The sequence below is a fragment of the Molothrus aeneus genome, unplaced genomic scaffold (assembly GCF_037042795.1).
Source record: "Molothrus aeneus isolate 106 unplaced genomic scaffold, BPBGC_Maene_1.0 scaffold_70, whole genome shotgun sequence".
NCBI classification, from domain to species: domain Eukaryota; kingdom Metazoa; phylum Chordata; class Aves; order Passeriformes; family Icteridae; genus Molothrus; species Molothrus aeneus.
The window spans coordinates 523676-538501 of NW_027099222.1; the positions used below are offsets into that span (position 1 = coordinate 523676).

General features: G+C 46.8%; 1 protein-coding gene across 3 annotated transcripts; it reads left to right on the forward strand.

The window, feature by feature from the left end:
• The first annotated feature begins 6184 nt into the window (after window positions 1-6184).
• TFPT (TCF3 fusion partner) lies at window positions 6185-12961 on the forward strand. 3 transcript variants are annotated; one of them, XM_066571502.1, is made up of 5 exons: window positions 6185-6201; window positions 8267-8314; window positions 8467-8741; window positions 9924-9994; window positions 11090-12961. In XM_066571502.1, exons 3-5 carry the CDS (start codon window positions 8469-8471, stop codon window positions 11280-11282), a joined length of 537 nt encoding a protein of 178 aa, XP_066427599.1. In that variant the 5' UTR covers window positions 6185-6201; window positions 8267-8314; window positions 8467-8468; the 3' UTR covers window positions 11283-12961. The 3 variants fall into 3 exon arrangements, with proteins under 3 accessions (XP_066427599.1, XP_066427598.1, XP_066427597.1); XM_066571501.1 differs by lacking the exons at window positions 6185-6201; window positions 8267-8314 and adding an exon at window positions 6535-6615; XM_066571500.1 differs by lacking the exons at window positions 6185-6201; window positions 8267-8314 and adding an exon at window positions 7301-8266.
• Window positions 12962-14826: the final 1865 nt, after the last annotated feature.

Consider the following 14826-nt stretch of genomic DNA (forward strand, 5'->3'; position numbering starts at 1 on the left):
AAAAATCCCCCCAAAAATCCACAAAAACCAAAAAAAATCCCCCCCAAAAATCCACAAAAAAACCCCAAAAATCAAAAAAATTCCCCCTCAAAATCCACAAAAAATCGCCCCCAAAAATCCACAAAATCAAAAAAAAATCGCCCCCCAAAATCCACTAAAAATCCCCAAAATCCAAAAAAAAAATCCCCCATAAAAATCCCCAAAATATAAAAAAAAAATCCAAAAATTCCACAAAAAATCCACAAAAAAATCCACAAAAAATCCACAAAAAATCCCCCCAAAAATCCAAAAATATCCCCCACCAAAAATCCACAAAAATCAAAAAAATTCCCCCTAAAAATCCAACAAAATAAAAAAAAATTCCCCCAAATTTCACAAAAAATTCCCCCAAAATTCCACAAAAATAAAAAAAATTCCCCCAAATTTCACAAAAAATCCCCCCAAAAATCCACAAAAATTCCCCCCAAAAATCCACAAAAAATAAAAAAAAAATTCCCCCAAATTTCAGAAAAAATCCCCCCAAAAATCCACAAAAATTCCCCCCAAAAATCCACAAAAATAAAAAAAAAATTCCCCCAAATTTCAGAAAAAATCCCCCCAAAAATCCACAAAAAATCCCCCCCAAAAAACCCCCAAAAAATCCCCAAAATTTCAAAAAATCCCCCCCAAAAATCCACAGAAAATCCCCAAAAATTCAAAAAAATCCAGCTCAAAAGCCACAAAAAAAATTCCCAAAAAATCCAAAAATTGCCCCCCGAAATCCACAAAAAATTCCCCGAAAAATCAAAAAAAATCCCCCCTAAAAATCCGCAAAAAATCCAAAGAAATAAAAAAACTCCCCCAAAAAATCCACAAAAAAAATCCCTAAAAATTAAAAAATTTTCCCCCCAAAATCCACAAAAAATCCCAAAAAATCAAAAAAAATCCCCCCCAAAAGTCCCCAAAAAATAAAAAAAATTCCCTCCAAAAATCCACAAAAATCCCCAAAAATTCAAAAAAATTCCCTCGAAAAATCCATAAAAACTCCCCAAAAATAAAAAAAAAAATTACCCCAAAAAATCCCCCAAAATCCCCAAAAATCAAAAAAATCCCCCCCAAAAATCCACAAAAATTCCTCAAAATCAAAAAAAATCCCCCCAAAAATCCCCAGAAAATCCAAAAAATAAAAAAGATTACCCCAAAAAATCCCCAAAAATCCAAAAAATCCCAAAAAATTCCACAAAACCAAACTCCCCCCAAATCCAAAAAAAATCCCCCCCAAAAATCCACAAAAAATCCCCCCAAAAATCCAAAAAAATCCCCCCTAAAAATCCACAAAAAATCCAAAGAAATAAAAAACTCCCCCAAAAAATCCACAAAAAAATCCCTAAAAATTAAAAAATTTTCCCCCAAAATCCACAAAAAATCCAAAAAAATCAAAAAAAATCCCCCCCAAAAGTCCCCAAAAAATAAAAAAAATTCCCTCCAAAAATCCACAAAAATCCCCAAAAATTCAAAAAAATTCCCTCGAAAAATCCATAAAAAATCCCCAAAAATAAAAAAAAATTACCCCAAAAAATCCCCCAAAATCCCCAAAAATCAAAAAAATCCCCCCCAAAAATCCACAAAAAATCCTCAAAATAAAAAAAAAAATCCCCCCTAAAAATCCACAAAAAATCCCCCCAAAAATCCACAAAAATCCCCCCAAAAATCCACAAAAATAAAAAAAAATTCCCCCAAATTTCACAAAAAATCCCCCCAAAAATCCACAAAAATCCCCCCCAAAATCCACAAAAAATCCCCAAAAATTCAAAAAAATCCAGCCCAAAAATCCACAAAAAATCCCCCCAAAAATCAAAAAAAATCCCCCCTAAAAATCCACAAAAAATCCAAAGAAATAAAAAAACTCCCCCAAAAAATCCACAAAAAATCCCTAAAAATTAAAAATTTTCCCCCGAAATCCACAAAAAATCCAAAAAAATCCAAAAATCCCCCCCAAAATCCACAAAAAATCCCGAAAAATCCACAAAACATCCCAAAAAATCAAAAAAAATCCCCCCCAAAAGTCCCCCAAAAATAACAAAAATTCCCCCCAAAAATCCACAAAAATTCCTCAAAATAAAAAAAAAAATCCCCCCTAAAAATCCCCAGAAAATCCAAAAAAATAAAAAAAATTACCCCAAAAAATCCCCCAAAATCAAAAAAATCCCCCTAAAAATCCACAAAAAATCCCCAAAAATTAAAAAAATTCCCCCAAAAATCCACAAAAAATCCCCAAAAATCCAGAAAAATTCCTCCAAATGTCCACCAAAAAAATCTCGAAAAATCCACAAAAATCCCCCCAAAAATCCACAAAAAAAACAAAAAAAAAATCCCCCCCAAAAATCCACAAAAAAACCCCAAAAATCCAAAAAATTCCCCCTCAAAATCCACAAAAAATCGCCCCCAAAAATCCACAAAATCAAAAAAAAATCGCCCCCCAAAATCCACTAAAAATCCCCAAAATCCAAAAAAAAAATCCCCCATAAAAATCCCCAAAATATAAAAAAAAAATCCAAAAATTCCACAAAAAATTCACAAAAAATCCACAAAAAATCCACAAAAAATCCCCCCAAAAATCCAAAAATATCCCCCCACCAAAAATCCACAAAAATCAAAAAAATTCCCCCTAAAAATCCAACAAAATAAAAAAAAAATCCCCCCAAATTTCACAAAAAATTCCCCCAAAATTCCACAAAAATAAAAAAAAATTCCCCCAAATTTCACAAAAAATCCCCCCAAAAATCCACAAAAATTCCCCCCAAAAATCCACAAAAATAAAAAAAAATTCCCCCAAATTTCAGAAAAAATCCCCCCAAAAATCCACAAAAATTCCCCCCAAAAATCCACAAAAATAAAAAAAAATTCCCCAAAATTTCAAAAAAAATCCCCCCCAAAAATCCACAGAAAATCCCCAAAAATTCAAAAAAATCCAGCTCAAAAGCCACAAAAAAAATTCCCAAAAAATCCAAAAATTGCCCCCCGAAATCCACAAAAAATCCCCAAAAATTCAAAAAAATCCCCCCTAAAAATCCACAAAAAATTCCCCGAAAAATCAAAAAAAATCCCCCCTAAAAATCCGCAAAAAATCCAAAGAAATAAAAAAACTCCCCCAAAAAATCCACAAAAAAAATCCCTAAAAATTAAAAAATTTCCCCCCAAAAATCCACAAAAAATCCAAAAAAATCCACAAAAAATCCACAAAAATAAAAAAAAATCCCCCCCAAAAGTCCCCAAAAAATAACAAAAATTCCCTCCAAAAATCCACAAAAAATCCCCAAAAATTCAAAATAATTCCCTCCCAAAATCCATAAAAAAATCCCCAAAAATAAAAAAAAAATTACCCCAAAAAATCCCCCAAAATCCCCAAAAATCAAAAAAATCCCCCCCAAAAATCCACAAAAAATCCTCAAAATCAAAAAAAATCCCCCCTAAAAATCCCCAGAAAATCCAAAAAAATAAAAAAAATTACCCCAAAAAATCCCCCAAAATCAAAAAAATCCCCCCCAAAAATCCACAAAAAATCCCCCAAATCCAAAAAAAATCCCCCCTAAAAATCCACAAAAAATCCCCCCAAAATCCACAAAAAAATTCCCCCAAAAATCCACAAAAATAAAAAAAAATTCCCCCAAATTTCACAAAAAATCCCCCCAAAAATCCACAAAAATAAAAAAAAAAATTCCCCCAAATTTCACAAAAAATCCCCCCAAAAATCCACAAAAAATCCCTAAAAATTAAAAATTTTCCCCCGAAATACAGAAAAAATCCAAAAAAATCCAAAAAATCCCCCCCAAAATCCACAAAAAATCATGAAAAATCCACAAAAAATCCCCCCAAAAATCCACAGAAAATCCCCAAAATTTCAAAAAAATCCCCCCAAAAATCCACAAAAAAATCCCAAAAAATCCAAAAATTGCCCCCTGAAATCCACAAAAAATCCCCAAAAATTCAAAAAAATCCAGCCTAAAAATCCAAAAAAATCACCCCCAAAAATCCCCAAAAATCCCCCCCAAAATCCCAAAAAAATCCCCAAAAATTCAAAAAAATTCCCCCAAAAATCCTCCAAAAAATCCCCAAAATTTCAAAAAAATCCCCCCCAAAAATCCACAAAAAAAATCCCAAAAAATCCAAAAATTGCCCCCTGAAATCCACAAAAAATCCCCAAAAATTCAAAAAAATTCCCCCAAAAATCCTCCAAAAAATCCCCAAAATTCCAGATTTTGGGAATTTTGGGGATTTGGGGGATTTAGGATCCCAGATTTGGGTCCATTTGGGGTTTTTTGGGATTTTTGGGGGGGATTTTTAGGGGATTTTTAGGATAATTTTGGGGTAATTTTGGGATAATTTTGGGATAATTTCAGGAAAATTTCTGGGATAATTCCTTGATATTTTTGGGGTGATTTCAGGATATTTTGGGTTAATTTTAGGGCATTTTTAGGATAATTTTGAGGTATTTTTAGGATAATTTCAGGACAATTTTAGAGGATTTTTGGGATTTTTTTGGGATTATTTCAGGATAATTTTGGGGTTAATTCCAAGATAATTTCAGGATATTTTTGGGGTTAATTTCAAGATTATTCCAGGATATTTTCAGGGCATTTTTGGGATAAATTCAGGGTAATTTTGGCCTGGTTTTGGGATATTTTTGGGGATATTTCTGGGGTGATTTCAGGATATTTTTGAATTTTTGGGGATTTTTTGGGGGGGATTTTTGTGGATTTTTGGGGGAATTTTTTTTTAATTTTTGGGGATTTTTTGTGGATTTTTGGTGGTGAATTTTTTTGAATTTTTGGGGATTTTTTGTGGATTTTTGGGGGGAATTTTTTTTGATTTTTGGGGATTTTTTGGGGGGAATTTTTTTTGGGGGGGATTTTTGGTGGATTTTTTGGGGGGGATTTTTTTGAATTTTTAGGGATTTTTTGTGGATTTTTGGGGGGATTTTTTTTTTTATTTTTGTGGATTTGGGGGGGGGATTTTTTTTATTTTTAGGGATTTTTGGGGGATTTTTGGGGATTTTTTGTGGATTTTTGGGGGGATTTTTTTTTTTGATTTTTGGGGATTTTTGGGGGAATTTTTTTTGGGGGGGGGGATTTTTTGGGGGGATTTTTTTGAATTTTTAGGGATTTTTTTGTGGATTTTTGGGGGGATTTTTTTTTTTTTTTTGTGGATTTGGGGGGGATTTTTTTGATTTTTAGGGATTTTTGGGGGATTTTGGGGGATTTTTTGTGGATTTTTGGGGGGATTTTTTGTATTTTTGGGGATTTTTGGAGGGATTTTTTGGGGATTTTTGTGGATATTTTTAGGGTGATTTCAGGATATTTTTGGGGATATTTCTGAGATGATTTCAGGATATTTTTGGGATATTTCTGGGGTGATTTTGGGATATTTTTGGGGATTTTTTGAGGTGATTTCAGGATATTTTTGGGGATATTTTTGGGGCGATTTCAGGATATTTTTGGGGATATTTTTGGGGCGATTTCAGGATATTTTTGGGGATATTTTTGGGGTGATTTCAGGAGATTTTGGGGCGATTTCAGGATATTTTTGGGGATATTTTTGGGGTGATTTCAGGATATTTTTGGGGTGATTTTAGGATATTTTTGGGGATATTTTTGAGGTGATTTCAGGATATTTTTGGGGCTATTTTGGGTGCGTTTTTACCCCCTTAGACCCCCATTGTTTGGCGATGCTCCTGACGGACTCGGCGCCCTCGGGCGGCTCCGGCTCCTCCCGCACGTCCTCGATCGGGGGCTCCTCCCCCTCCTCGGAGCCTTCGGCCTCCTCCTCCTCCTCCCCCTCCCCCGCCGCCTCCTCCAGGTTCTGCCAGGGCCATCCTGAACTGGGCAAACTGGGAGCGACTGGGAGCGCTGGGAGAGAGAGAACGGGGGGGGCTGGAGAGCCCCGGAGTGAGAGACAGCCCCGAACTGGGCAAACTGGGAGGGACTGGGAGGGGAACTGGGCAAACTGGGAGCACTGGGAGAGCAGAAATGGGAACCGGAGACACCCAGAGACCCCCGGAGTGAGAGACAGCCCCGAACTGGGCAAACTGGGAGCACTGGGAGAGCAGAAATGGGAACTGGGGACACCCAGAGACCCCCGGAGTGAGAGACAGCCCCGAACTGGGCAAACTGGGAGCACTGGGAGAGCAGAAATGGGAACCGGAGACACCCAGAGACCCCCGGAGTGAGAGACAGCCCCGAACTGGGCAAACTGGGAGCGCTGGGAGGGGGGAAACGCGGCCTGAAGCCGCCTCCCAGTGAAACCAATCCCCAAACTGGGAGCGCTGGGAGCAGCCCCGAGCCCCCTTCCCCACCCCCTCATCCCCTCCCCGTCCTCAAATCGCCCAAAATTCCAAAATTTCCCCCAAAATTTCTCCCCAAATTTCCCCTCCGGCACCTCCCGCCGTTCCTGGCGCGGTCTCGATTTCGTCACTTCCGCTCGCGGCGCGCCGCTCCAAACGTCACTTCCGCTGGCTGCTGCCGGCTCTGTGACGTCATCACCGTGCGCCCGCTGCGTCCCAGTTCCCCTCCCCCGCCCCCTCCCGGCGGGGCCGCCGCGCTCCGGGCCCGGCTGAGGCCGCGGTGACGTCACCGGGCGGTGCGTGACGTCATGGGGAGGGGGGGCTGGGAGGGAACTGGGGAGGGACTGGAGGGACTGGGAAGGGGGGGAGGGGGCACTGGGGGGGACTGGGAGCGATGAGAGGGGATTGGGAGAGACTGGGAGGGACTGGAATGGAACTGGGAGCACTGGGATGAACTGGGAGGGACTGGGAGGGACTGGGAGGGACTGGGAGGGAACTGGGAGGGACAGGGATGGACTGGGAGGGACTGGAATGGAACTGGGAGCACTGGGAGGGAACTGGGAGGGACTTGAATGGATACTGGGAGGGACTGGGATGGATACTGGGAGCACTGGGAGGGACTGGGATGGACTGGGATGGACTGGGAGGGACTGGAATGGATACTGGGAGCACTGGGAGGGACTGGGGGGGCACTGGGAGAGGGGATTGGGGAAACTGGGAGGGACTGGGACGAAGACTGGGAGCACTGGGAGGGGACTGGGAGCGATCAGAGGGGGAGTGGGATGAACTGGGAGGGACTGGAACGGATACTGGGAGCACTGGGAGGGACTGGGGAGGGATGGAGGAGGGAACTGGGAGCACTGGGAGGGACTGGGATGAACTGGGAGGGACTGGGAGGGACTGGGAGAGGGGACTGGGGGCACTGGGATGGACTGGGATGGACACTGGGAGCACTGGGAGGGACTGGGGGTACTGGGAGAGGGGAGTGGGGAAACTGGGATGGACTGGGAGGGACTGGGAAAGGGGGAAGGGGGCACTGGGAACGATCAGAGAGGGACTGGGATGAACTGGGAGGGGAACTGGGGGGGACTGGGAGCACTGGGATGGACTGGGAGCACTGGGAGGGGACTGGGAGTGATCAGAGGGGGATTGGGAGGAACTGGGAGGGACTGGGATGAACTGGGAGCAACTGGAAGTCAAAGGAAGCCAATGGGAACCAATGGGACTAAATGGGAGCCAATGGGAGCCAATGGAAGGGGATGAACTGGGATGAACTGGGAGAGACTGGGAGCACTGGGAGGGACTGGGAATGGGAATCAGGGGCCCTGGGATGGACTGGGAGTTACTGGGATGGACTGGGAGCGACTGGGAGGGACTGGGAGTCAATGGAGGCCAATGGGAGCCAATAGGAACCAATGGAAGGGAATGGACTGGGAGGGACTGGGAGGGACTGGGAGGGACTGGGGGTGAATTTGGGACCCCCGTGGGTGATTCTGGGTGGATTTTGGGGGATTTTGGGTTAATTTTGGGGGATTTTGGGGCTCCCCTTCTGCCCCCAGACATGGCGGAGCTGGATCTGGGTCGATTTTGGGTGGATTTTGGGTGAATTTGGGTGAACTTTAGGGGATTTTGGGGCCTCCCTCCCCCCAGGCATGGTGGGGGCGCTGTACGAGTGAATTTGGGGTGGATTTTTCTTAATTTTGGGTTAATTTTGGCTGATTTTGGTTAATTTTGCCCCCCAGGCGTGACAGGGGTGGATTTTGGGTGATTTTGGCTTGATTTTGGGTTCATTTCATGTGATTCTGGTTAATTTTGGCCCCAGGCATGGTGAGGGTGTCAGTTGAGTGGATTTTATGAGGATTTTGGGGCAATTTTGGGTGATTTTGGTTCATTTCCCTCCCAGGCATGGCGGGGGTGTCATTGATGTGAATTTTGGGTTCATTTCAGGTGATTTTGTTTAACTTTGCCCCCAGGCATGGCAGGGGTGTCGTTCAGGTTAATTTTCGGATAATTTTTGGATGAATTTGGCTGATTTTGGTTAATTTTAGCCTCTAGGCATAGCGGGGGTGTTGTTCAGGTTAATTTTGAGTTGATTTTGGGTTGATTTTGGGTTGATTTTGGGTGATTTTGGTTAATTTTGCCCCCAGGCATGGCGGGGGTGTCGTTCGAGGAGTTCTCGGCGCCGCCGGGCTCGGAGCTGGCGCTGGAGCCGCTCTTCGGGGGGAACATTCTGGAAAGCGAAGGAGAACCCGAGGCCCCGCCCCCGCCCCTCCCCCCTCCGCCCCGCCCCCACCGCGGGGGAAGCGGCCAGGAGGGGGGGGAGGGGCGGGGGGAGGGGGAGGGGCCCGAGGACCCCCCCGAGCTGCGGCGGCGGCGGCTGAAGCTGCAGGCGCTGGGACGGCGCTGCCGCGAGATCCGGCAGGTGAGGGCGGGGCCGGGACACACCCCCAAAATGGCGGCCGGGGGGACAAAATGGCCGACGTGTGCACATTATGGTGGCCACGGCCACAAAACGGCCGATGCGCACACAAAGTGGCGGTCACGATTACAAGATGGTGGCCACAGATAGAAAATGGTGGCCACGCCCACAAAATGGCCGACATGCCCACAAGATGGCTGCCATGCCTGTAAAATGGTGACCACACCCACAAAATGGCCGACGTGTGCACAAGATGGCGGCCATATCTATAAAATAGTGGCCACGCCCTCAAAATGGCCGACATGGCTACACAAGATGGCGGCCATGCCTTTAATGTGGTGGCCACGCCCACAAAATGGCGGGCGGGTGAGCAAAATGGCCGATGCCTGTAAAATGGTGGCCACACCCACAAAATGGCCGACATGTGCACAAGATGGCGGCCATATCTATAAAAGAGTGGCCACGCCCACAAAATGGCTGACATGTCCACAAAATGGTGGCCACGCCCACAAAATGGTGGACGGGTGAACAAAATGGGCAATGCACACACAAGATGGCGCCCATGTCTTTAAAATGGTGTCCCCGCCCACAAAATGGCTGACACTCCCACAAGATGGTGGCCAAGGCTGTAAAAGGATGGCCACGCCCACAAAATGGCTGACACCCCCACAAGATGGCGGCCACACGTTTAAAATGGTGGCCACGCCCATAAAATGGTGGGCAGACCCACAAAATGCTAGCCACGCCCACAAAATGCTAGCCACGCCCCTTGTCGGGTGGCCACGCCCCCTTGGTCATAGTGGCCCCACTCACTGTTCTCAGGCCACGCCCCTTTCCATTTAGGCTCCTCCCCAGTGTGCAAACTCCATCCTCACCATCCAAGCCACGCCCTTTTCATTGGCTCCGCCCCTCAACACCTCTGTGCTTTATGGCTCCGCCCTTTTGTGTGGCCCCGCCCCCCAGCCCCTCTTCCTTGTGACCCTGCCCCTTTCTGTGGCTCCGCCCCGATCACACTTTTCTGGCCCCGCCCCTTTGTGTGGCCCCGCCCCTTTGCTCGCCTTTCCCTTGTGGTCCCGCCCCTTCCCCTAGGCCCACCCTTGAACAAACCTGTCCATTTGGCCCCGCCCCTTTCTGTGGCCACGCCCCTTTGCACACCTGCCGCTCTGGCCCCGCCCCCCTGTGCAGGTGAACGCGCGGGCGCTGCAGCGGCTGCGGCAGGTGCAGAGAGAGACACGGAGACTGCAGCTGGAGCGCAGGTGAGGGGACACGGGGACACACCTGGGACACACCTGGGGACAGCTGGGACACACCTGGGACACACCTGGGACACACCTGGGGACACACCTGGGACACACCTGGGGACAGCTGGGACACACCTGGGGACAGCTGGGGACAGCTGGGACACACCTGGGACACACCTGGGACACACCTGGGACACACCTGGGACACACCTGGGGACACACCTGGGACACACCTGGGGACAGCTGGGACACACCTGGGACACACCTGGGACACACCTGGGGACACACCTGGGACACACCTGGGGACAGCTGGGACACACCTGGGGACAGCTGGGGACAGCTGGGACACACCTGGGACACACCTGGGACACACCTGGGACACACCTGGGGATACACCTGGGGACACACCTGGGGACAGCTGGGACACGCTGGGGACACCTGGGGATACACCTGGGGACACACCTGGGACACACCTGGGACACACCTGGGGACAGCTGGGACACACCTGGGGATACACCTGGGACACACCTGGGACACACCTGGGGACAGCTGGGGACACACCTGGGGACACACCTGGGACACACCTGGGGACAGCTGGGACACGCTGGGGACACACCTGGGACACACCTGGGGACAGCTGGGGACACACCTGGGACACACCTGGGACACACCTGGGACACACCTGGGACACACCTGGGACACACCTGGGGATACACCTGGGACACACCTGGGACACACCTGGGGACAGCTGGGACACACCTGGGACACAGCTGGGACACACCTGGGGATACACCTGGGGATACACCTGGGATACGCTTGGGGCACGGCCTCAAGGCCACGCCCACATCTGGGTCATGGTCACGCCCACACCTTGGTCAGGGCCACGCCCACATTTAGGCTCTGGCCACGCCCACACATGGGCTACCACCATGCCCACACCTGGGCCATGGCCACGCCCACATTTAGGCCTTGGCCACGCCCACACCTGGGTTATGACCACCCCACTACCTGGGCTATGGCCACGCCCACACCTGGGCTATGGCCACGCCCACACCTGGGCCAAGGCCACGCCCTCCAGGCCACGCCCCCGGGCACGCCCCTTCCCCCCAGGTTCCTGATGCAGGTCCTGGACTCGCACGGGGATCGGTACCGGCAGGGACAGCTCACGGTGCTGCTGCAGGTGGGGAACCCAAATCACCCAAAATCACCCCAAATCACCCCAAATAAATCACCCAAAATAAAGAACCCAAAATCACCCAAAATAAATCACCCAAAACCACCCGAAATCACCCAAAATAAATAACCCAAAATCACCCAAAATCACCCAAAATAAATAACCCAAAATCACCCAAAATCACCCAAAATCAATAACCCAAAACCACCCGAAATCACCCAAAATCAATAACCCAAAATCACCTGAAATAACCCCAAATCACCCAAAATAAATAACCCAAAATCACCCGAAATCACCCAAAATCACCCCAAATCACCCCAAATAAATCATCCAAAATAAAGAACCCAAAATCACCCAAAATAAATCACCCAAAACCACCCGAAATCACCCAAAATAAATAACCCAAAACCACCCGAAATCACCCAAAATAAATAACCCAAAATCACCCAAAATCACCCAAAATCAATAACCCAAAATCACCTGAAATAACCCCAAATCACCCAAAATAAATAACCCAAAATCACCCAAAATCACCCAAAATCACCCAAAATCAATAACCCAAAATCACCTGAAATAACCCCAAATCACCCAAAATAAAGAACCTAAAATCACCCAAAATAACCTGAAATCACCCAAAATAAATAACACAAAATCACCCAAAATAAAGAACCCAAAATCACCTGAAATCACCCAAAATCACCCAAAATAAATAACACAAAATCACCCAAAATCACCCAAAATAAATAGCCCAAAATCACCCAAAATAACCTGAAATCATCCAAAATAACCCAAAATCACCCAAAATCATCTGAAATAACCCAAAATCACCCAAAATAAATAACCCAAAATCACCCAAAATCACCCAAAATCACCCAAAATCAATAACCCAAAATCACCTGAAATAACCCCAAATCACCCAAAATAAAGAACCTAAAATCACCCAAAATAACCCAAAATCACCCAAAATAAATAACACAAAATCACCCAAAATAAAGAACCCAAAATCACCTGAAATCACCCAAAATCACCCAAAATAAATAACACAAAATCACCCAAAATCACCCAAAATAAATAACACAAAATCACCCAAAATAAAGAACCCAAAATCACCTGAAATCACCCAAAATCACCCAAAATAAATAACACAAAATCACCCAAAATCACCCAAAATAAATAGCCCAAAATCACCCAAAATAACCTGAAATCATCCAAAATAACCCAAAATCACCCAAAATCATCTGAAATAACCCAAAATCACCCAAAATAAATAACATAAAATCACCTGAAATAACCCCAAATCACCCAAAATAAATAACCCAAAATCACCCAAAATAACCCAAAATCACCCAAAATAAATAACCCAAAATCACCCAAAATCACTCAAAATAAATAACACAAAATCACCCAAAATAAATAACCCAAAATCACCCAAAATTACCTGAAATAACCCAAAATCACCCAAAATAAATAACCCAAAATCACCCAAAATAAATAACCCGAAATCACCCAAAATAAATAACCCGAAATCACCCAAAATCACCCAAAATAAATAACTCAAAATCACCTGAAATAACCCAAAATCACCCAAAATAAATAACCCGAAATAGTCCAAAATAAATAACCCGAAATCACCCAAAATCACCCAAAATCACCCAAAATCAACCAAAATAAATAACCCAAAATCACCCAAAATCACCTGAAATAACCTCAAATCACCCAAAATAAATAACCCAAAATCACCCAAAATAACCCGAAGTCACCCAAAATCACCCAAAATCACCCAAAATCAACCAAAACCCCCCAAAATAACCCAGCGCCCCCCCCCCAGGACACCCTTAAATCTCCCTCGGACCCCCTAAAATCTGCCCCCCCCCCCCCAGAACACCCAAACTGACCCAAATCCCCCCAAAATGACCCAAATCCCCCCCAAAATCCCACCCAGGACCCCCAGACTGACCCAAACCCCCCCAAATTTTGCCCCCACCAGGACGAGGGGGTTCCCTTTTGGAGGGGGGGGGGGGGTCGCCCCCAGACCCCCCAAATTTTCCCCCCAGGACCCCCAAATTTCCCCAAAACCCCCCAAAAACCCCCCCAAACTGACCCAAACCCCCCCAAACTGACCCAAACCCCCCCAAACTGACCCAAATCCCCCAAATTCCCCCCAATTTTCCCCCAAACCCCCCCAAACTGACCCAAATGCCCCCAAACTGACCCAGACCCCCCAAATTTCCCCCCCAGGACCCTCAAATTTCCCCAAACCCCCCCAAATCCCCCCCAAAATGACCCAAAACCCCCCAAATCCCCCCCAAAGTGATCAACCCCCCCAAAATGACCCAAACCCCCCCAAATCCCCCCCAAAATGACCCAAACCCCCCCAAACTGACCCAAATCCCCCCCAAAATGACCCAAACCCCCCAAACTGATTCAAAACCCCCCAAATTTCCCCCAAATCCCCCCCAAACTGACCCAAACCCCCCCAAATTCCCCCCAAACACCCCCCAAACTCACCTAAAGCCCCCAAAAATGACCCAAACCCCCCAAACTGACCCAAACCCCCCCCCAGAATCCCCAAACTGACCCAAATCCCCCCCAAAATGACCCAAAGCCCCCCAAAATGACCCAAAACCCCCAAATCCCCCCAAAGTGATCAACCCCCCCCAAACTGACCCAAATCCCCCCAAACTGACCCAACCCCCCCCAAATCCCCCCTAAAATGACCCAACCCCCCCCCAAAATGACCCCCAATTTTCCCCCAAATCCCCCCCAAAATGACCCAAACACCCCCCAAACTCACCTAAACCCCCCCAAAATGACCCAAATTCCCCCCAACTGACCCAAAACCCCCCAAAATGACCCAAACCCCCCCAAATCCCCCCCAAACTGACCCAAATCCCCCCAAAATGACCCAAAGCCCCCAAACTGATTCAAAACCCCCCAAATTCCCCCCAATTTTCCCTAAATCCCCCCTAAACTGACCCAGACCCCCCAAATTTCCCCCCCAGGACCCCCAATTTCCCCAAACCCCCCCAGAACCGCCCCCAAAATGACCCAAATCCCCCCCAAAATGACCCAAATCCCCCCAAACTGACCCAAAGCCCCCCAGAATGACCCAAAACCCCCCAAATTCCCCCCAAATCTCCCCTAAAATGACCCAAATGCCCCCAAAATGACCCAACCGCCCCCCAAAAATGACCCCCAATTTTCCCCCAAACCCCCCCAAACTGACCCAAACCCCCCCAAAATGACCCAAAATGACCCAACCCCCCCCAAAATGACCCAAATCCCCCCCAAAATGACCCAAAACCCCCCAAATCCCCCCCAAAGTGATCAAACCCCCCCAAACTGACCCAAAGCCCCCCCAACTCACCCAAACTCCCCCAAATCCCCCCTAAAATGACCCAAACGCCTCCAAAATGATCCAAACCCCCCCCAAATGACCCCAAATTTTCCCCCAAATCCCCCCCAAACTCCCCCAAATCCCCCCCAAACTGACCCGAACCCCCCCAAACTGACCCAACCCCCCCCAAATCCCCCCAAATCCCCCCAAAATGACCCAAACCCCCCCCAAATGACCCCAAATCCCCCCTAAAATGACCCACATCCCCCCCAAAATGACCCAATCCCCCCAAATCCCCCCAAACTGACCCAACCCCCCCCCAAACTGACCCGAACC

What these genes read in the sequence shown, in the direction of transcription:
- TFPT (XM_066571500.1), top strand. Translation starts at nt 8,173, where the DNA reads ATGAGGATTTTGGGGCAATTTTGGGTGATTTTGGTTCATTTCCCTCCC. An exon ending in GAATTTTGGGTTCATTTCAG is followed by an intron (nt 8,267 to 8,466) that starts GTGATTTTGTTT and finishes TTTTGCCCCCAG; the next exon opens with GCATGGCGGGGGTGTCGTTC. An exon ending in AGACTGCAGCTGGAGCGCAG is followed by an intron (nt 9,995 to 11,089) that starts GTGAGGGGACAC and finishes CCTTCCCCCCAG; the next exon opens with GTTCCTGATGCAGGTCCTGG.